Source organism: Pelecanus crispus, chromosome 4 (genome assembly GCF_030463565.1).
Source record: "Pelecanus crispus isolate bPelCri1 chromosome 4, bPelCri1.pri, whole genome shotgun sequence".
Lineage (NCBI taxonomy): Eukaryota > Metazoa > Chordata > Aves > Pelecaniformes > Pelecanidae > Pelecanus > Pelecanus crispus.
Genome location: NC_134646.1, coordinates 75,095,571 through 75,114,906, shown reverse-complemented (window position 1 = coordinate 75,114,906; position 19,336 = coordinate 75,095,571). Strand labels below are relative to the sequence as shown.

General features: G+C 39.8%; 1 protein-coding gene across 1 annotated transcript in view; it reads left to right on the top strand.

Annotated features, from left to right (window-relative positions):
* Positions 1 to 19,336, top strand: part of ABLIM2 (actin binding LIM protein family member 2) — a 104,617-nt gene that overhangs the window by 39,119 nt on the left and 46,162 nt on the right. The window contains exons 6-8 of the mRNA XM_075709871.1: positions 9,499 to 9,586; positions 12,878 to 12,936; positions 16,250 to 16,327. Of these exons, the coding sequence (XP_075565986.1) occupies positions 9,499 to 9,586; positions 12,878 to 12,936; positions 16,250 to 16,327 (225 nt within the window). The remainder of the gene's footprint in view (positions 1 to 9,498; positions 9,587 to 12,877; positions 12,937 to 16,249; positions 16,328 to 19,336) is intronic.

Genomic DNA, 19,336 nt, shown 5'->3' with positions numbered 1-19,336 from the left:
AGACAGCTTCTGTCCTCAGATGTTTGCAGCCTGGATCACCATGACCAGCGTGAAAAGAGCTGGCTTCATCTGATAAATCATGCTGCCCCTCCAGGGCTGTTCGGTGTTGGTTGCAGCTTCGTTCTTCCCATCTGAAATGGGTGGGCTAACCGCACAGCTGCAAAGTCAGAAAGGAAGGGGAGTATGTCTGCAAGTCATCTTTCTCCTCTTTTGCTCCCTCTCCCCTGTCAAGGGATGGCAGAAGTGAGAGCCAGCTGCAGCTTGTCTTGGCCTATAAGTGGGTTTTAAGGAGTGGGAGAGGAAAGTGGAAAAGAAATGAAGGAGGTTGTTGAGCAAATGGAAGACAGAAGCCTCTTCCAGTCTCAGTGGGTGGCAAAAAAAATTTGCAAAGCTGAGAAGAAAAAGACAAAAAGGGCAGATCACTCATTGCCTAACAAAAGCAACTGAGTGCAAAATCAGTGATTTTAGGCATGACAGACCATTTTGGTTTACAAGATCATGTACCAAATTCTGTGGAAAAAATGCACTATTGGCCTTTTCCAGCTTGTGCCTGACTGTGGCAGGGCTGAATTTGCTCCTGAGCCAGAATGTGTTTGCAGATGTCACAGAATGAGATTACGGTTATAATAGCGCTGACTTTTTTTTCTAGTCTTTTTTTTCTTAATTATTCCCTTTAGGGTTTTTTAATTATTTTTTTATTTCTCCCGCAAGCATTAGAAACTTCTGCTTCTGAGAGTCCAGTATATAGTAACTTACTAACATTCTGAAATAAATGTCCCCTTTTGGTACATCTGATCTGCACTTTATACCTGGAAGAATAAAGAGTGTGTGGGAGGCAGTAAAAATGACTCAAATGTGGGTGGGAAGTCTCAAGGCTCTGCAAAGTACAGCGGGATGAGCCAGAACCAAGACAATATGAAATAACCGTACATGTGAGACAGCTAAAGCTGTAAGTAATGCTGCAGGTGCATGTACTGAACGTTTCACATGACTATTTCTTGGCATCTAGTGGGATGATAAATGAATCCAGTAAGGAGAAGATGAGGAGAAGAGTTGATTCAAAACATTACACTACATTTACGCTGGTGTAAACCCCATTGAAAACGGTTCATTTGCCCTGGCACACTGCTGAAGTGACTCAGTGGTGAGTCAGGTCCACTGTGACTAAGAGAATTAGTAAGATATTTCCTCCACATAATTCTCTCTCTCCTGGCTCTCACACTTTTTTCTCCTCAGCACTGTTGTATAACATAAGCAATATATATTTTGCCAAATACCTCTGCCTTGATAATGTTGCCTGCCCCTTCATACCCAGGAGATGACATGACAGATGTTTACTAACTTAACCAGTATTGTATACAACTATTACTGAGTAATTCTTCAAGTTCTTCTGTAGCATATGCAAAACTCTGGCTTTGCTATAAATGTGAATGGAGATTTTATGTGGTTACACTTAAAGCTGGTAACTGAGCACAGTCTTCTACTCCAAGCAGCAAAGGTTATCTGATTTTCTGAATATCATCACTCTGTTTTGAAAGTACCCCATAGAATCCAGTTTATGGAGCAAGTATAGTCCACATAACAAATATGCCACTACGTGGATGCAATGGCAGAGTTATGAGTGTGTGGCCACTGAACAGCACTGATTTCAGTCTAGGAGGTAGAAGAACTTGATAGGAAGATTTTCTGGGCCTGTTTTGTGCTAATTAGCTCAGAGTGTTTTTAAATGATAACTAATCTAGTTCTGGGAGCAGGAACTAGAATGTTAGTTCAGCCAAAGTCAGGGAACTGCGTTTACTTACAGAAATTGTGAATTTGCCTCCATAAATCAGTGCAGTAACTGGTTGGGCCATTTAAAGTTGAAATGTTGTATCTTGTTCAAAAACTTCATTAAATTTCATGAAGATAAATATCTGGTGTTCCTTTTTATACCTGTATTTCATTATCAGTTTCCTGTACATTTCCACCACCTAAGGAAAAGAATAGTTCATTCGTGTAATACTTTAATACCCCAGTAAAAACAATCATTTGGGGAATGTATGAGGAAGTGTAAACAGGATGAATTAAATACCAACTAAAGGAGTTCAGTGGTTTTCCACCTTTTTTGATTTGCATACTCTGAAAAAATTTCCCAGTGAAGGCACATACTCCTCAATGTTGAATTTAAAATGATAGATAATGAACTTCCCTTACCCAGTGTTAAGATGTTTTTCTCCTCAGATCTACTCATATGAATCCATGGACATAAGCTGAAAGCGGTAGGGGATTCATTTATCAAGGAGTTATGTCTTGATTTTGTGTTCTGTTTCAGTATAATGTACATCAAGCACATCTTGATTTATTTTGATGTCTCATATTCAATTATAAGTGCTTGGATATGTATACGTGATATCTGAGGTCCTCTAATCTGGGCTAAACCTGAGAGCAGTGTGCCCTGAGAGCGATGAAGGCCACCAGCATAGAGGGCAGTTTCAACAGGAGCACAACTAGTAGGTTGAAGATAACCCCTTTTATTGAGCACGTGCAGGACCACATGTAGGATACTGCATCCAGCTTTGTGCCCTCCTACACCAAAAGATGCTGATTAACTGAAGCTCATTCTGTGGAGGGCCACCATGATAGTTGAGGGGCTGGAGCACATCTCCTGTGAGCAGATGCTCAAGGAGCTTGAGTGGTCCAGCCTGGAGAAGGGATAGGTTCAGGGGTACCTAATAGCAGCATTGTCATACCTACAAGGAGGCCTTCAAGGGTGTGGAGACAAGCTCCTTACTGAGGTGCATGATGGAAGAGCAGGAGGCAACTATCATAAATGGAAACAGGGGAAGTTCTGACTGGATAAAAAGAAAAAAAAAAAATCACTGTAAGGATAACAAAGCACTGGAGCAGTCTGCCCAGAGGTTGTGCAGTCTCCATCAGTGGAGGTTTTCAATATCTGACTGGACAAATATCTGAGCAGGCTGGTCTGAATTGAGCATCAACCCTGCTTTGAGCAGAAGGTTGGATTAGATGACCTCCTAAGGTCCCTTCCAACCTAAATTATTCTGTCATTCTGTGGTGCACTTGCACACTTCCTGACTTTAAACTGAATGGTATTTCTACTATTAGCTGTATTACAAAGTGCACCTGAAGAAATCTCAGTGCCCTTTAATGAATGAATGTGAATGTCCATGCGAATGAAAATTATTCAGGAAATGGAGACAAAGTATAGACAACAGAATAATTTATTGTCTAACTGAAGTTTTAAACTGCCCATCACTACAGTGCCTAAGTATACCTATATATCCCATTCCCATCCCAAACAAATAGTAACTCCCTTCCACTTAAAAAGATAGTAGCAGTCAAGTCGTATGTCTTTCATAAGAGCTTTAGTCCTTCATTTCAGGGTGAGAAGCTGCCTGATGGAAAGGCTTATTGATTGTCATTGGTTTTGTGCTTTATTCTGTTTCCCTTTGCTTGAACAGGTGGTTGTCTGGTGATGACCCAACTCTCCAACAGATTTGTTCCATGTGAAAAGCTTTTAACTAAGAATGCTTTATACCAGTCTTCTGTTGGCTTTGTTTCTGATCACACAACTGCACCATGCCTTGGCATACCAGCAGGCTCAGTGTTTTGTAGGTTGACTTCCATTATCTTTGTTCAGGATAGGATACAGTTAGGACTTCATCTGGAGATTTTAGAGTATGAGGATGGCAGGATTTGGACCTACCTCAATAGATAACACTCAGTGGTAATAATTACAGCAACCTGTTATACCTTTAAAATGGAAAATGTTCTTTGATATGGTTGAATCATTGCAGCAGCCTAACCTTTTCTCACTTCCACAAATCCTTTACTGCCAGGAGTGAAAGATGTCCATTACCACTGTGCATTTTGATAATGAGATAGATTTTTTTCTTTTTCCCCCCAGGAAAAAGTTTACTGAAAACTTCTCATTCTCAGAAAAGGAACCAAATAGTTACGCATTTATTTAACACATTAAATGATTTTTTTTCTACTTTCTTTCTTCCCTCTAAATTGAAGATATAGGGATTTGATGGGTGGACTGTTCAGTGGATGAGGAAGTGGTTGGATGGTCACATCCAGAGTGTAGTGGTCAACAGTTCAACGTCCAGATGGAGACTGGTGACAAGTGGAGTCCCTCAGGGGTCCGTACTGGGACCAGTGCTGTTTAATATCTTCATCAATGACATAGACAGTGGGATCGAGTGCACCCTCAGCAAGTTTGCGGAAGACACCAAGCTGAGTGGTGCAGACACGCCTGAGGGATGGGATGCCATCCAGAGGGACCTGGACAAGTTCGACAAGTGGGCCCATGTGACCCTCATGACATTCAAAAAGGCCAAGTGCAAGGTCCTGCACCTGGGGCAGCCCCTGATATCAGTGCAGGCTGGGGATGAAGGGATTGAGAGCAGCCCTGCCGAGAAGGACTTGGGGGTACTGGTGGATGAAAAGCTGGCCATTAGCTGGCAATGTGCGCTCACAGCCTGGAAAGCCAACTGAATCGTGGGCTGCATCAAAAGAAGCGTGGCCAGCAGGTTGAGGGAGGTGATTCTGCCCTTTTGCTTTGATGAAACCCCACCTGGAGTACTACATCCAGCTCTGGAGTCCTCAGTACAGGAAAAGTGTGGACCTGTTGGAATGGGTCCAGAGGAGGGCCACAAAAATGATGAGAGAGGTGGAAGACCTCTCCTATGAAGAAAGGCAGAGAGGGTTGAGGTTGTTCAGCCTGGAGAAGAGAAGGCTTCAGGGAGACCTTATTGTGGCCTTTCAGTAAAGGGGGCTTATAAGAAAGATGGGGAGAAACTTTTTTGTAGGGCCTGTTGCAATAGGACAAGGGGTAGTGGTTTTAAACTAAAAGAGGGTAGATTTAGACTAGATTAAGGAAGAAATTCATTACAATGAGGGTGGTGGAACACTGGAACAGGTTGCCCAGAGAGGTGGTAGATGCCCCATGCCTGGAAGCATTCAAGGTCAGGTTGGACGGGGCTCTGAACAACCTGATCTGGTTAAAGCTGTCCCTGCTCACTGCAGGGGGGTTGGGCTGGATGATCTCTAAAGATCCCTTCCAACACAAAGCATTCTATGATTTACTAGGTACTTTACTAAGTGAGTAATGTGGTGAGATAAGATGTACTTAGACTTCACTGGTGAGAGAATCATCAGAAATCTTGGGTCTTCTTTCCAGAACTCAGCTCGTGCTTTGAGCTCTAGGCTGCTCTGGTTCAATCCCTCATATGTCAGTCCATAAGCAGTTGTCGCTCACCAACTGCAGTAAAAAATTACATCAGTCATACTCCTAGCAACAGTATGAGAGGCCAGACAAGCAATGTCATTGTGATAGAGTTACAATTATTACACATATCATCTTTTATATGTTGTATCACTTCATCAGTTGTTGCAGCCATAGCCAGAGAATGAGCAAAGCTTTTTGCTGAGCTGTCTGCAATAATGTAGTATCTTTTTCCTGAGTGATGACAGCTAATTTAAAACCCAACCTTAACTAGTTAAGGTTGTTCCTTCCAGTATGAATTACTCCAGTTTTGCTAGCGTTGCAAGTTTCCCAGGCCTGGTGTTCATACTGTTCTGCAGACTGTAGGATAACACCCTTTACTGTCTTCAAATTCTGCTTTAAATGATGCAATTCACATTTGTCGCATCAGGTTCATTCTTCTTTTATCTAGTTCAAGCCCTGAAGTTATGAGAAATGAGAGAAGTGGTTGTATGTATTTTGTTGCAGAGCTTTCTGGTCCTGTTTTAAGTGAAGCATGGGTTTACTTGTTGATGTGCTGTGGGACAGGTAGTAACGCTGCAGTGCCCCCCATGCTTATGGCAGGGAATGCAGGCAGGTCCTCGGCTCTGCTGGGAGAACGTTCCTCATGTTGACCCAGCCCAGAAGGCTCTGCCTGCTGCGCAGAGATTTACCATTCAAAGCAGTCCCTCATACCTAAAGGGAATGAAGTAATTCACAATACTTTGTCTCAGAGTGTTAAGGACTGTTTTGACTCTACCTTTAAATTGCACACCAAGACTTTGACTCGGTGATTGTGGAAAGCTGGTATAGTCACTTGAAGAGAAATTAAACTTTTGGCAGTGTACTGTGTTCCTAAGGACATGCTTTGCTATTCAGGTTTGAGGACATCTCATCTGAGAATTAATCTTTAAACTGATCTTCATAATAATACTGTCTTCACATCTGGATCCCTGGGCACAAAGACCTGGTGCAGTCTTGAAGCAAATGTACGATACTGAGGTTTCTTACAATCTACCACTTGAACTATAAGAGATGTCTCAGAGATGAATGTTGCTGCTTCTGTGCTATGTGTGTGTTGATATTTTATTGAACACTGAGACAACAATCTGTCAACCTAAGCTTTCAAACTGTGCAAAGAAGTAGCCATATGGTTAGGAATTTGTTTGCTGCATTAAACTCCCTCATATCAATATAAGCAAGAAAAGAAAAAATAATCAGGCCATCATTACAACTAAACTGAAAACATAAAACAGTTGCTGCCCTAAGCTTATAAAATTTCTGGGTTCTGCTGGAACTGATTTTTCATCTATGAAATGAAGCCTCTGAAATGTCTGAAGAGAGAGGAGAAAGGGCATTGATTAAAGCCTCCTTGGCATGTACCCAAGTGGGGTTATAGTTCGCATTCAGATCCAACACACCCAGGTTTGAATATAATTTATGGTATCTAATTAGGCTAACTGTATAAACATATCAGGGAATATTATTAGTTAATTCCTGCATCAAGTCCCTAGCTTCAGATTCAGCTATCACCTCTCCTTTAGAAAGATGGTGTGATCCATTTTAAATACTTAAAATGATGAAGAGTCTGCATGTCTTGTCTTCTGTGCCTTGGTTAGAAGAGGGACATCATAAAAAAATTTTAAAAGGGGGAACAAAGAAGACTGTCAGCACTTAGAGTTATATGAAAGGCTTGAGTATGTCCCATTTTAATTCAGAGGTAATTGGAGTTATGCTGATGTGAGCATCAACAAAAGGATCACTGCACCTTTTCCCCCTGATTTTTCTGTTATAATTGTATCTAAGTTATAAAAAGATGTCTCTTTGTGCCATTGTACAGTTAGTTGATATTACTTACTCTACAGAGTGAATTAAAATAATGTATCTGGTTGTGCTGTTAAATTTAGGGGAACAGATTTTATTCCATGATGCATCCAGGTTATCTGAGAATGTGTTCTGACAGTTTATTTTAGCAAAGGAGTAATTGAATTCCCCTAGAGAGTGTTAGCCTGGGAATTGTATCAGCTGTGCTAAATCAATTGGATTATTGAGGCTACGCATTGCATTAGCAATGCTTGTGCAGTACAAATCTTCCAAGGGAAATTATATTTCTTTTCAGCTTCATATTCCAAATTTAAGTTTATCTCATGATAGTTAAATAACGTCCTGCACTTAAACACCTGCACTTAGTAAAGCAATTTTTAAACCCAGGGTTTAAACCCGGTACTGATACTTCATGGTCTGATACTTTAAGCTGTCGACACAGGTAATAGTGACCACCTACCATATCTAAAGGTGTAGAAATCACCCAGCAGTCTGTGCAAATGACACCATAAAAAGAAGAGTGAACTGGAACAAAGCTGTTTTCAAAATGGCAATTCTCATGTGATGTGTTGCTATTCCTTATTGCTGATTTAAAATACAGCAACAGGTTTTCAGGGTTGAACCAAGTTAACACTGATGAAGTAAAACCAGAGATTCTTTAATGTAAATTTATCACACTCCTGCATTTGATATTGTGAATGGTAAAATAGCCCCCAGACACAGATTATATTCTTCAGTATAAATACCTCTGAAGGCTTCGACATTCAGTCAATGAAAAAGAGTAAGGCAAGTCATCCCTGTAGTCACAGTTAAATTTCTAGATTAATAGAAGGGGGATTTACAGTGCAGTGCTGTGAGAGCATATTTACATGCTGAAGACAGTGGGGCAATAATTGATGGTAAGTTCTTAAAGGTACACTCAATGCCGTTTCAAACTTTTCCAGATAAACAGATTATGAGACATTCTACATAGACCAAACTTTGCTTATTTTTAACTCCAGGAGGATTTCTACTGAAGTCAGACTTCAGCTTAACTTTAAGTTAAATTTAGTTTAGCTTAGCTCTAAGTTTTAGAGTTTACTTGGTCTCCCGGCTTTTGTTCGTAATGGAAGTGGCATTGACCTTAAGCCACTTAAACCATGGGCCATTCTGTAACAGAAAGTGTGGGGTCGAAGAGGAGGAAGGAGATGCCGAGATCTGGCTTTCAGTTCTGTAGGGGTTTTGAAGAATGAGGAGCGCTGGGAGCAAGTGCAAGAGCCAGCTTTGGGCTGTCGAACTCTGTTTTGTGAGTGTCATCTGAAAGATGGGGCAGGGGTGTGGTTTGGAGGGGCTGGCTCGTGTCGTTCGCTCAGTGGAGCACAACTCCCTGAATGCTATTTTTGTCACTGGCTCAAGCCAACATTGCCTTGTGGTGCTGCTGTCCTTGCCTGTGGGAACCAGAGCTAACGAGTTTGCCCACAGTTGGCCATAGAATCGAATTTTGGCCAAGCTACCAAAATTGAGTCCTGCATAAATCCTGTGATCCAAGAATCTTGGCTTTCTCTTCTGATAGTCATTTGAGGTTAACTTCACCCTTGTCTGTGTTACACATTGATGTTCTGACATAAGCAAGTCCTCGCTCCTTTTAACAGGTAGATGTCTCCTCTTGAAAAACACCCTGAGGTCAACGGTGAAACATTTTAAATTAATGGGTAATTGGAAATTTAAGGTTATGAAAATTGATGAGTTACTAAGCTGTTCTGAGTAAATTTAGGGCTCAGTCCTCTTCTCATTCCAGTCAACGAAAATGGTGGTATTAAATTACGAGGATTAATCTCAGAACAATTGGCAAAGCTGCTGGCTTGTCTACATGAGGGATTTAGAGCACAGTACCCAAAAGTGGCAGCTCTGAACTTGGAGTCCCATAGGCACGCCACACACATTCCTCATGGAAACCCTTTAGTACCCATTACTTTCAAAGCAAATGCAAACATTCCTTGAACAAGATGTTTCTTGCTGTGCGTTAAGAGTATATGTTCAGTAGGATCATGAAGAATATACAGTGAATTGCAAATGCATGCTCAAGGTTATGACACCCCAACTTCCTTGTGCATGTGAGTCCTAAACTACCTTGCACTTGGTGCACAGTATCGTTGTCTACAGGGAAAATGCATTCGCTATACAGAATTGTTTCCATTATGTAAATTCAGAGACTTAACTATTGCACATTAACTTTTTTGTGTAGGCAAGACCATAATTACATTTTAAATCATGAATTGTCTGTAATCAAAAATAAGCATTGTGGTTGTAGGAGATTGTTGAGCTAATTGGCATTAAGTAATTTGTTCTAATTAGTTATATTCTAAAGGATGAAAGAAAAACTCCTCATAGTGAAGCTGCTAAATTGATCAGTATACTTAATCATCTGTACCTTTTTTTCCAAACAGGCAGGAGAAAAACATTATCACCCAACCTGCGCACGATGTGTCAGGTGCAGTCAGATGTTTGCAGAAGGAGAAGAAATGTATCTTCAAGGTAAAAACAAACAAACAAACCCCTAAAACCAAACCAGTTACACTTGGCAGCATGGCCCTCTTGCCCATGCCTGCTAGCATGGCTGAGCTGTTTTGCACGTATTCTCACTTAATAACTACCAAAGAAAGTGAAGAATGCAACATGTAGGCTAAAGAAAAGCAAAACAAAACTCTTGTTGCTTTTTACTCACTATTACTTCTCTCTCGGTTCCAATCCAATAGCACGTGTTAATCAGAGAAAGGATGAGTGGTAGCAGTTATTTCCTGCAGATGGAAGTACTTGAAAGTGAAGATTATAAAATTTTCCATTTACTAAAAAAATGTGAATTTTTCGGCAGTGGTAAATGGTCCAGATGAAAGTGAATACACATATGGGACAGCAGGTTCCCTAAAGCAGTCCTAAGTCCAGTTTTGTACCCATTGCCCATTTGGGTACAAGGAGAAGATCTAAAGGTCCTTACCTGAATTCCCCTCAGTCAGACCTAGCTGCCCTCAGAGGGTGGAGAAGAGGATGGAGCTGAAGCCCCTACCAGACAATATGCCTATACTCCATGCAGCCATAAGCTTGCATCGCTTAGGAGAAAGCTGTGCAGGGAGAAATTCAGTCTTTCTTGTCAGGAAATTTCAGTGGTAATAGAGAACAACTTACATAATAATTTATTCAATGGAAAAAAGAAAGTTATTTAACATAGATATGAGTTAAAATCTGTATTTCATATGTAGCAACTTTTAGCTGTTCTTTTCTGGTCAAAGAAAACAATGTCTACACGGCTAAATACAGGGTCAGACACCAGAGAAAATGAAGGCTTTTGCCTATGTCTTTGACCGGCAGTATCTTTTCAAAGGAAAACAGAAAAGAGAAACTCGGTAGGATGTGGGAACTGCAAGGCTGGTGTATTACCCTAAAATCACATGCTTGCCCAGATCTGTATTACAACTTTGCAGTTGTCCACAGTCTTCTAGAAGCATACTTTGAAATCATTCATTAAGCTGGAAAAGTTAGACTTTATTTAAAACACAATAGTGGTCTCAGTAAGATCTAATTATAATTTAGTACGTTATTTAAAATGACAATTTTATTGTCACTTTGGTTTGCAACAAGAACTAGCTCATTAAAGGACATAATGATCCTTGTCTGTGCTCATGGATTCTCCCTGAGGAGCCAGAAAATGCTGTGGTTCTTCCAATTGCAAAGAGGCTTAGCAGTACTAAACCCCCCTGGGAAATCAATGCTTTAAAAAAAGACATCAAACTACAAATTTGTTTCTAGATTTCAAACCCTCTGAAACTGGGTTGCAAGTGAATCTTCTTTTTAAGTTCAGTTTGTTATTAGGGTGGATATTTGTTAGGTTTTGTCCTGAGTTGTAGTTCAAATAATCGCAAAGTATGCTCAGGTCCTGCTAATTTGGACCCATCTTACTCACTTTATTTTCTGATGCATGAAACATTCATACCAGCTTACAGTCATACACTTTTTGTCTTCACACGAAGAGCAGTTTCCATTAGAAACTGGTGTTAACTTCACGGAAGATCTGTGATTAGGTATTTGAACTGTCTGACCTGATGTGTTAGATAAAAAATGTCAGAGCCCAGGGTTTTATAACTTGTTGTTCATCCTCTTAATAAACTACTGTAAAGTTCCCTTAGGTGTTGCATGTTCCTTATTAGCAGAAATTGAGTGATCAGTGGTCATCCAACAGATGCCTTTTGGGTGAAAGGAATCTTTTTCTTCTGTGTGAGAAAGTTTCCCACCCAGTTTTGCTTGACCACAGATAGGAGTAAGTAAAAAACAGTTGCTCTAAATACTTCTTAAAACCATTGGGAAGATTTGCATCAACTTACGCAGCAACTGGGACAAGTGCTTTCAGTGGATAATCTCAGACCCACTCATAATTGGAAGATAAATTAACATTGAATTTAAAGGTGCTATAAAGATGTTTCTTAGTCGTTCAGTCCCCACAAACTTCAGTAACTTAGTAAACATAATTCATCCGGTCTGTACTTATAGATAGTCTTTTACTGCTTGAGTCTGTGTTCATCTGGGTTATTTTTGTGAAATAAACTCCAATGATCTCCGTCTGTCTTCTGGGAAATAGACTTTCTGTTTCTATCTCATTTCCAAAATCCACTGGTTAGAAAACTATCAAATTGCTGTGAAAACAAAGCATTTCCAATAAATCTTCTTGGTGCTCTCCACCCAGTATAAACATCAAATATTTATAACACAAAAGTTCTCAACTTCCTATTTGGTCAGGCAGAAGTTGCAGTGCACTCACATTATTTAACTGTGCGGAGCTTTAGCTTGTGGCTTGTCTGAGCTCAGACTGGCGTAAACATAAACGTTCCTTTTTACTATTAAAATTTATGAATATTTTTTTAAATTTTGTATAGTCACATACATTCCACTTCCATTGAACACTGAATATTGAACATTGTGTTCAACTTTTCAAAAGGTGGGTTTTTTTTCCTTTCTGACCGACAAAACTATTGTTTCTTTTTTACATTTATGGTTACTTATATCTCTGGAGTTCATAATCCTCTCTTCAGTACTTACACGAAGTAGAGAATTGGTTCACTCTGTATTTCCTGCTTCCTCTAGGATGGATATTCTCCTGAATTTATGCAGTTCTTTACTATTTGACATATAAGAGACAAAGATATAGGAAGTGCAATACAGTGCAATACAGTGCAATACAGTACAGTGAATAATTCAGAAAGACAGACTGGATTTTCAGCTAGTGTTAAATGCCACAATGCTATTCCATCCCATCACAGTGTGCTACTTAGTACGACCTGGGACAGACTATTACAAGAATATGTATAATAAGAGTACAGGAAATTCTGACTATGTATAAAGAAAAAAAAACTTACAATGAGAGTGGCACAGGTTGCCCAGAGATGCTGTGGGATCTCCACCCTTGGGGATATGCAGAACCCCACTGGGCACAGCCCTGAGCTGCCTCAGTACCGGGGTCTGCTCTGAGCAGGAGGCTGGGCTGGAGGAGCTCCGGAGATCCCATAGCACCCTTCTTAGGATGCAGGTTTTGACTGACGTCCACGTGGCTTTCTGAAGCGTGCCTAGTCTCAGGTGTGTGTGAGCAGGCTCACTGACGCTGAGGAGTCGTCGGTTTTAGCTTTGAAAGTGTCCATGAAACAGTGACTGCGGTGGGATCAGTCAGTGTGCTGTGTCTTATAAAATCTTATACGAAGGTTTAATAAGGTTCTTATTTTAAACCTTTTAAGGTTCTTACTGGGGAACTGAATTAAGCAGAACTTTAAATTTACTTTCCAGGTACATCCATTTGGCATCCAGTTTGTAGACAGGCTGCAAAGGCTGAAGAAAAAAACAAGGTAAAAATACCTTATTGTTACCCAGTATTATTCCATTGTCATATTATTCTGTATCCTTTTTTTTGTGGCAGGCATGGACGGAAGGATTTAGAATTTTTTCACTACTGTAATATTAAATTTTAAATGACAGAAATCTAGTAGGTTTATGTAATGTAATAATGTACTATAAATATTCTACTTTTACTTAGTGATTAAAACTACAGCTTCAAGAGAATGCTGACCTAAGAGTTATATGTATAAGCTGAATAAGGAAAAATGTGAAAATATGAATAAGGCAAAAAAAAGTTAATTTTTAACTTCTGTCTGATTATGATGTGATCAGTGCATGACCTCTTCTCTTTTTATGTGGGTCTGCACTTAAAAGATCAGAGGACTTTCACTTTATTTGTTTTTACAAAAAAAATCTCTCCTTGGAATTTCTTTTTTATTATTTGTTTTTAAAATGTTGGCAAGCCAGCTCCAACTTAATTTAATCTCTGACTTTAAGTACCTCCTTAAGTTGGATGATTTGTACATCTGTCTGTGTGCATGGGGAAAATGGGGGAGTTCTGGCAACTTTAATAATTACAAGGTTAGCAGATGAATAAGCTTGCCCCTAGGAAATGAAGAATTAATCTGTAGCTGGGGAAATGATCCCTCTGAAGTGGTGGGACTGAGACGCAACTATCTCATTTAATGCAGAGGCCAAGTATGGGGTTTTTCAGTTCTGCTGTTCTCTGATGCTCCAGGTGGTATCCTTGTACCCTGGTATCCTTGTTTGTAAAAGCTCTGCTTTGATTCATCAAGGCTTGGACACAAGGCACATGGGACAAGTCAGGGCAGCAGCTATAAAAAGAGTGTTTACAAATCTGGTGTGCTAGCAAGTGCAACATTGACTAAATTACAGTTTTGAAAAAAATTTGGTTTGGGCTTTACCCTGAAGGATCTTGGCTGTATTTTTTGTACCCATGTGTGTGGGAAGTGATTGCTCTGGTATTCTTCATGGCGAGCTCTGAATATCAAATAAGTTGCATTTCAGTATAAAATGTATTGTTTAATACATGTGTATTTAAAATTGTCAAAATACTTTAATAAGCGTTGCTGATTCAGCCTGATACTATTAAGCAGTATTTGAGGCTTCCTAAGGATTTTATTCTGGCTGAGTAACTGAAATTGCAAGGCTAAAACCCCATGTAATTTATTGAAAATGTAGTAGGGTTTGGGGGTTGTTCTTCCCTCCTTCAAAGAAAGACAGCAGACAAGATTGTACTGGGTTCCTACTTGGCTGCCTTTTCCTCACAAAGAAAGTGTACTTGTAAGCTATTGTGTAAAGGCTGACTCATTTATAACATATCTCTCCTGAGCGCTGAGAGAGCGCAGAGCGCAGAGCCTCTCTGCCCCTTCCCCAGCAGAGAGGAAGACATCCGTATCTGAAAGTCAGTGGGAGTTTTGTCTGAGTAGGGAAGAAAAACAGAATGAATCTCAAAGAATTTTTCCAAGTCTAGTCATTTTTCCTTTTCTTTGGGTTTTTCCTCTTTTTTTTGGTCTTTACGCTCATTATTGAAAAAATAAACCAAGAGGAAAGGATGCTGTTTCACAGAGGGTAGTAATGGACTTTTCAACATAACCTGTAAAGTTGGGAATGGGATATTCTGGTTGAGAAATTATCTGGTCAACCTTTGCAGTTTGTTGGTTTTAAAAGTTATCTTTCTATATCATTATATAGATATATTCACAGCATGTAATTAAAGTAGGTGACAAAGGCAGAAGGAGTAAGTGGCAGCACACTCCAGAACTTTGGAGATGGAGTGGAAAGGAAAAAGGAGTTGTGAAAGAGAGTGACAGCAAAAAGAAAAATGATGTCTAGGGACATCCTGAAAAAGAAGTGTGGTTTGCACATGACATCAGTGCATTGATGACACTTTTATGTCATTTACACAAATTCTGGAAAATCACAATGTGCTTTAACTATGCAGAAGAGCAACGCAATTCCACTGTCCATGTTGAATGGTCATCGCAATGGCAGCCACAAGTATTTCTCAGAGAATACTCTATTTCCATGCTGGTGTTTGGCTTGTCCCCTCAGACCTTCTGAGCTTGTCTAGAGCCTCAGTGTGTGACAACGGAAAATGAGAGGGAGAAAATTCCAAAATCCTAGTCAGACATACCGAAACAATTAAACTGAATCTTTTTTATATGGATAAGTATCTCCACTTTCTCAGAGAAATTCATAGGACTATTTGGGCTAAAGAAGGTCAGTGGAAGGATCGCTGAGTTTGTTTGCTCTGCTAACACAGTACAGTACAGATATATTCCCATATTGCTCCTAAAAGGTAGGAAATACTTCAAGTAAAGACTGGAGTAGTAGGAAGGATGCTACCTTGACCTGACAGCTTAATAATGCTAAAATGCTTTTAAGGGTTTGAACAGTTGTAACCTTCAGGTGAGAAGTGTCAGCATTTGGTGAGACAGTAAATGATGGTCATTCTGAGCGCATGGAAAAATATGTACTTTTTGCAGTCAAGGACAGGTTTCTTCCATAGATGGGAAAGAATATTTTATGATGAATTAACGTATCTGAATAAAAGAGGGTATTAAACCATTGATTTCATAATAAGATTTGTTTAAACTTCAATTATGAATGTCAGGTCGGTTCACTGATGGTTAATATTGTGTCTCACAACCCTTTTTTATTTAAAAGTAATTATATTTTTCTTCATAAAGGAATCTACCAAAAAGAAAGCAATAAGGTCTGTCACTCTGAATGCCAGAATGATTGAAAACAGAGCAAAACCAGTTGAGTATTAAAACTAATCTGGTAGTCTTACACTCAGAGAGGGGAAAGCTAACCCCTTGGGTGCCTGATTCAGGATGCTCTGCAGGATGTCATGCTGTTTGCTATGAGGGAATGACACGTTCCAGAAGCAATGTAGTTTGGTTTGATGGTGTAACCTCAGAGTAAAAATGCTGCCACTGTATCATCTTGTGACCCCAGACTCAGAGCTGCTGTAACTTGCCCTGTCCCTAATAGTGCCCAAAGGCTGTCCTGGCAGCCCAGAAGTGCTCCAGGCCATTTCATTCTGAAGTGAGGGGAAAAGAAAGTCATATGTAAAATCATTTTTACATTTTCGAAAGGTCAGTTTGATTGACTGCAGGTGTTCTTTTATTTTGAAGTCTTTGGTATGCCTGTATGTTTTGAGCTTGCTGTAATATGCCATTTTTGAGTGGTAAAGGTTACATTAAATTAAATGTCTTGCACGCTCTTTTTGAAGTAACAGTTACATTTTCTCTCCCTCTCCTCTATTTCTTATGTGTTTCACTTCTCCTGCCACAGGAAACGAGGACTTCCTCTGAGAGTATTATTTCCGTACCTGCTTCAAGTACATCAGGTTCTCCAAGCCGTGTGATCTATGTGAGTATTTCATGGTGAAATTTGTTCTGGGGGGTTGGGAAAACCCCATGCTTTCTCCTACAGTTTAGCACGTTGTGTGGAAAGCTGGTGTCTCCAAACCACTGCAGTTGGTGATTCCTCTAAAATGGAATTTACTTTCTCACGATTAAAATGTTTGAATACTGCATTTACCATAACAGAATTCTGGCAGTTTCATGTTATTTTTTGTGGTGTATTTATAGCACTTACATTACCACTAGAGCTGGCTTATACCAAAGCATGCAAAATACCACAGTGCTTTCTAAAAAGAAAAGTTTAAGTAAACAGTGCAGCCCACAGGTAGATTACAAGCTTAGATTTGAACACAACTTGTCTAAATCGAGCTCTTGAGCCTGCATCTGATTGCTTATGAAAACACTCGTGCGTGCAATTGCAGGACTCGGGCCTTGACAAATGCCAGTCACTAACCTCAGAGGACCTTTGATGTGTTTCTGGTTTAAGAAGTGGTAGCTCTGGAAAGCCCATAGAGAGAATTTAAAATAACAAGTATGATAAAAGCTTGTGCTGAGTATTTTTTTCAGTACCAGGTGTACCTTGGTTGTCATAATTGCTGTAGCTGATGTTCATGGCCAAATTCTCAAGGCTACCGCCAACAGATAAAAAATATCATAGTATCATAGAATCGTTTAGGTTGGAACAGACCTTTATGATCATCCAGTCCAACCTAACACTACCAAGTCCACCACTAAACCAGTTAAGGGTAGAGTAGCAATTTTGTGTTTCCTGGCTTGGTGTCTGGATTATTTTTAATGAAAGTAAAAACTAAGAATCATTAAGATTGGAAAGGATCTCTAAGATCATCAGTCCATATTGACAAAAGTGGCATGTTCTATACAAACATCTCTTGGAGAGCTTCGGTATTCCCAGGTCTATTCTTTGTCCTGTCCAAGTGTCCCTCAGGAAGGCAAGTCGTTCTCATTGGGTAGGACCATATGCAGAGGAAATTGCTGGAGATGTGATTGACTGCCAGAAAGGTTACTATATGAAGATTAAAGGCTTTTATCTACCATGCTGAGACAAGCAAAACAGTGCCTTGGAGCCAAACATGTCTTCTTTCTTCAAGTAAAAGTTATTTTGAACTCGGTATACCCTTTATCTGAGTAAGACTGAGCTAGAAGTGTAGGAGCTGCCCCTTATCTAAGTCAGTGTTTCTGAGTTCTCCTTCCGGCAGAGCTCTGTGCTGGTGGATACCAGTGGTATATTCACAGTAAAAAAATGTTGTTGCCTCAACTCCTACAAAGAGAATTCATTGTGGTAGGAGCCTAGTATCATGTAAGCACTTTCTTTGGCCAGATGGTCTCTATCTCTCCAGCCAGGCACCACTTCATTGTTTTTATAAGCATGAACATTCTTCTAAGATTTATATGTTTTTAGTGACATTTATCTAACTGTTGGATGGTACTACTTTCCTTGATGTTTCTGATTACGACTTTAAATATGCTTCACAGGCTGTTAAAAGTCAAGGGCAAGCCTCCATTTTCTTCTATTTTTTCAAAGGATATCATTAAATTAGCACACAACTCTAATGTTTGTTACTGTAATATACTTTAGAGGCAGCTGGGACTGTGAAAGAATAAAGTTCTCTAGCAAATATGAGTCAATTAGGAAAAATAATTCTCCAGAGGCGTGCATGTTCTTGCTATATCTGTCTCATCTCTGACCGCTTAATTGTCAGAAAGCTGTGAGATTGATTAAACCCTATTTTGGCTTTCATGAATAGGAAAGTAAAAAGAATTAAAAACATGTTATTGGACTTCTATATTATCAAAATGATTATTTGGCTATCTTTTCCATCTGTTTTTTATTACAAGAGTGTTACGACATACAGACATGCTCAAGATTTGTCTTGGGTGCTTTCACGATTGTTTTTAACAGACCTAAATTCATGCTGCCACTGAAAGGAAGGTCCCACCCACATGTGGCCCTGTCTTTCTCCAGCCATGTCTTCCCATCTCCACTTTGTTGCTAGTACTAGAGGGTACAAAGAGATATGATCGGTCAGACTTGAAACCAGATTCAGCTAAAAAGTAACCCAGGAAAAACCTCCAGCCAACCAAAGAGGCATAAAAGACCCAGCCGTCTACGTGTCTCTAATGCTAACGTAGAAGGCTGAGCAGAGTGGGAAGGCGCACACAGGACAGCCGCTTTCAGGAGTAGCGTAGATTCAGATCATTAAAACCAATAGTAAATCTGTACCTCAACAACCCGTGAGCTCTGTATCATGTTGAACAAAAGAGAATTTAGAGAAAACGGTTAAAGCTTAGGAACCGTGGATTCGTGGTGCTCAGACTCTCAAAGGCATCAAGTCAGAGCAACGCAGTCATTCTGAACAACGCGCCATCTCGTGGGACACGTGTTTCTGGGTCATGGTTGAGCTAGGGAAAGATGAAGAAAGTGTGTTTTGACTAAACCTGAGTGTGGTTGATACAGATGGTTGACTAAAGCCATACCACTTTTTCTTCATCTGTTGATATCAGACTTTGGTGTTGTCTTGCACTGAGAAAGGGCATAGGCCAATGCCCTTTGAAGTTAATGGGCATCTTTTCATTAACTTTAGCGATGGCTTCATTATATCCAGACTGAAATTTACCCCAGTGCAGACGTCCCTTCAGAGTTCCTAAATTCCACTTAAAAATCAGTTAATTTCTAAATTGTGCAATTAAATAGGGCTTAAATAAAAGTCCTTCTTTATACTTAGCTAAATTTTATGAAGAGAGAATTAGGAGCTCCCTGCAAAGATATATCTATCTGGAAGGTTTAGGCTAGGTTACATAGCTGTGTTGTACGTTCTCATACTAGGAATAGAAATCACATTATATTTTTATACAGGATCATATTTGCAATTATACAATTGTAAAATTACATATTCCAAATGAAATAGATACTCTAAACTTGGAGCGTGGTTTTAACAGAATCCAAAATACCAGATTATTGAAGAAATGGCTTAAAGCCTCTTAGCTGTAATTTGAG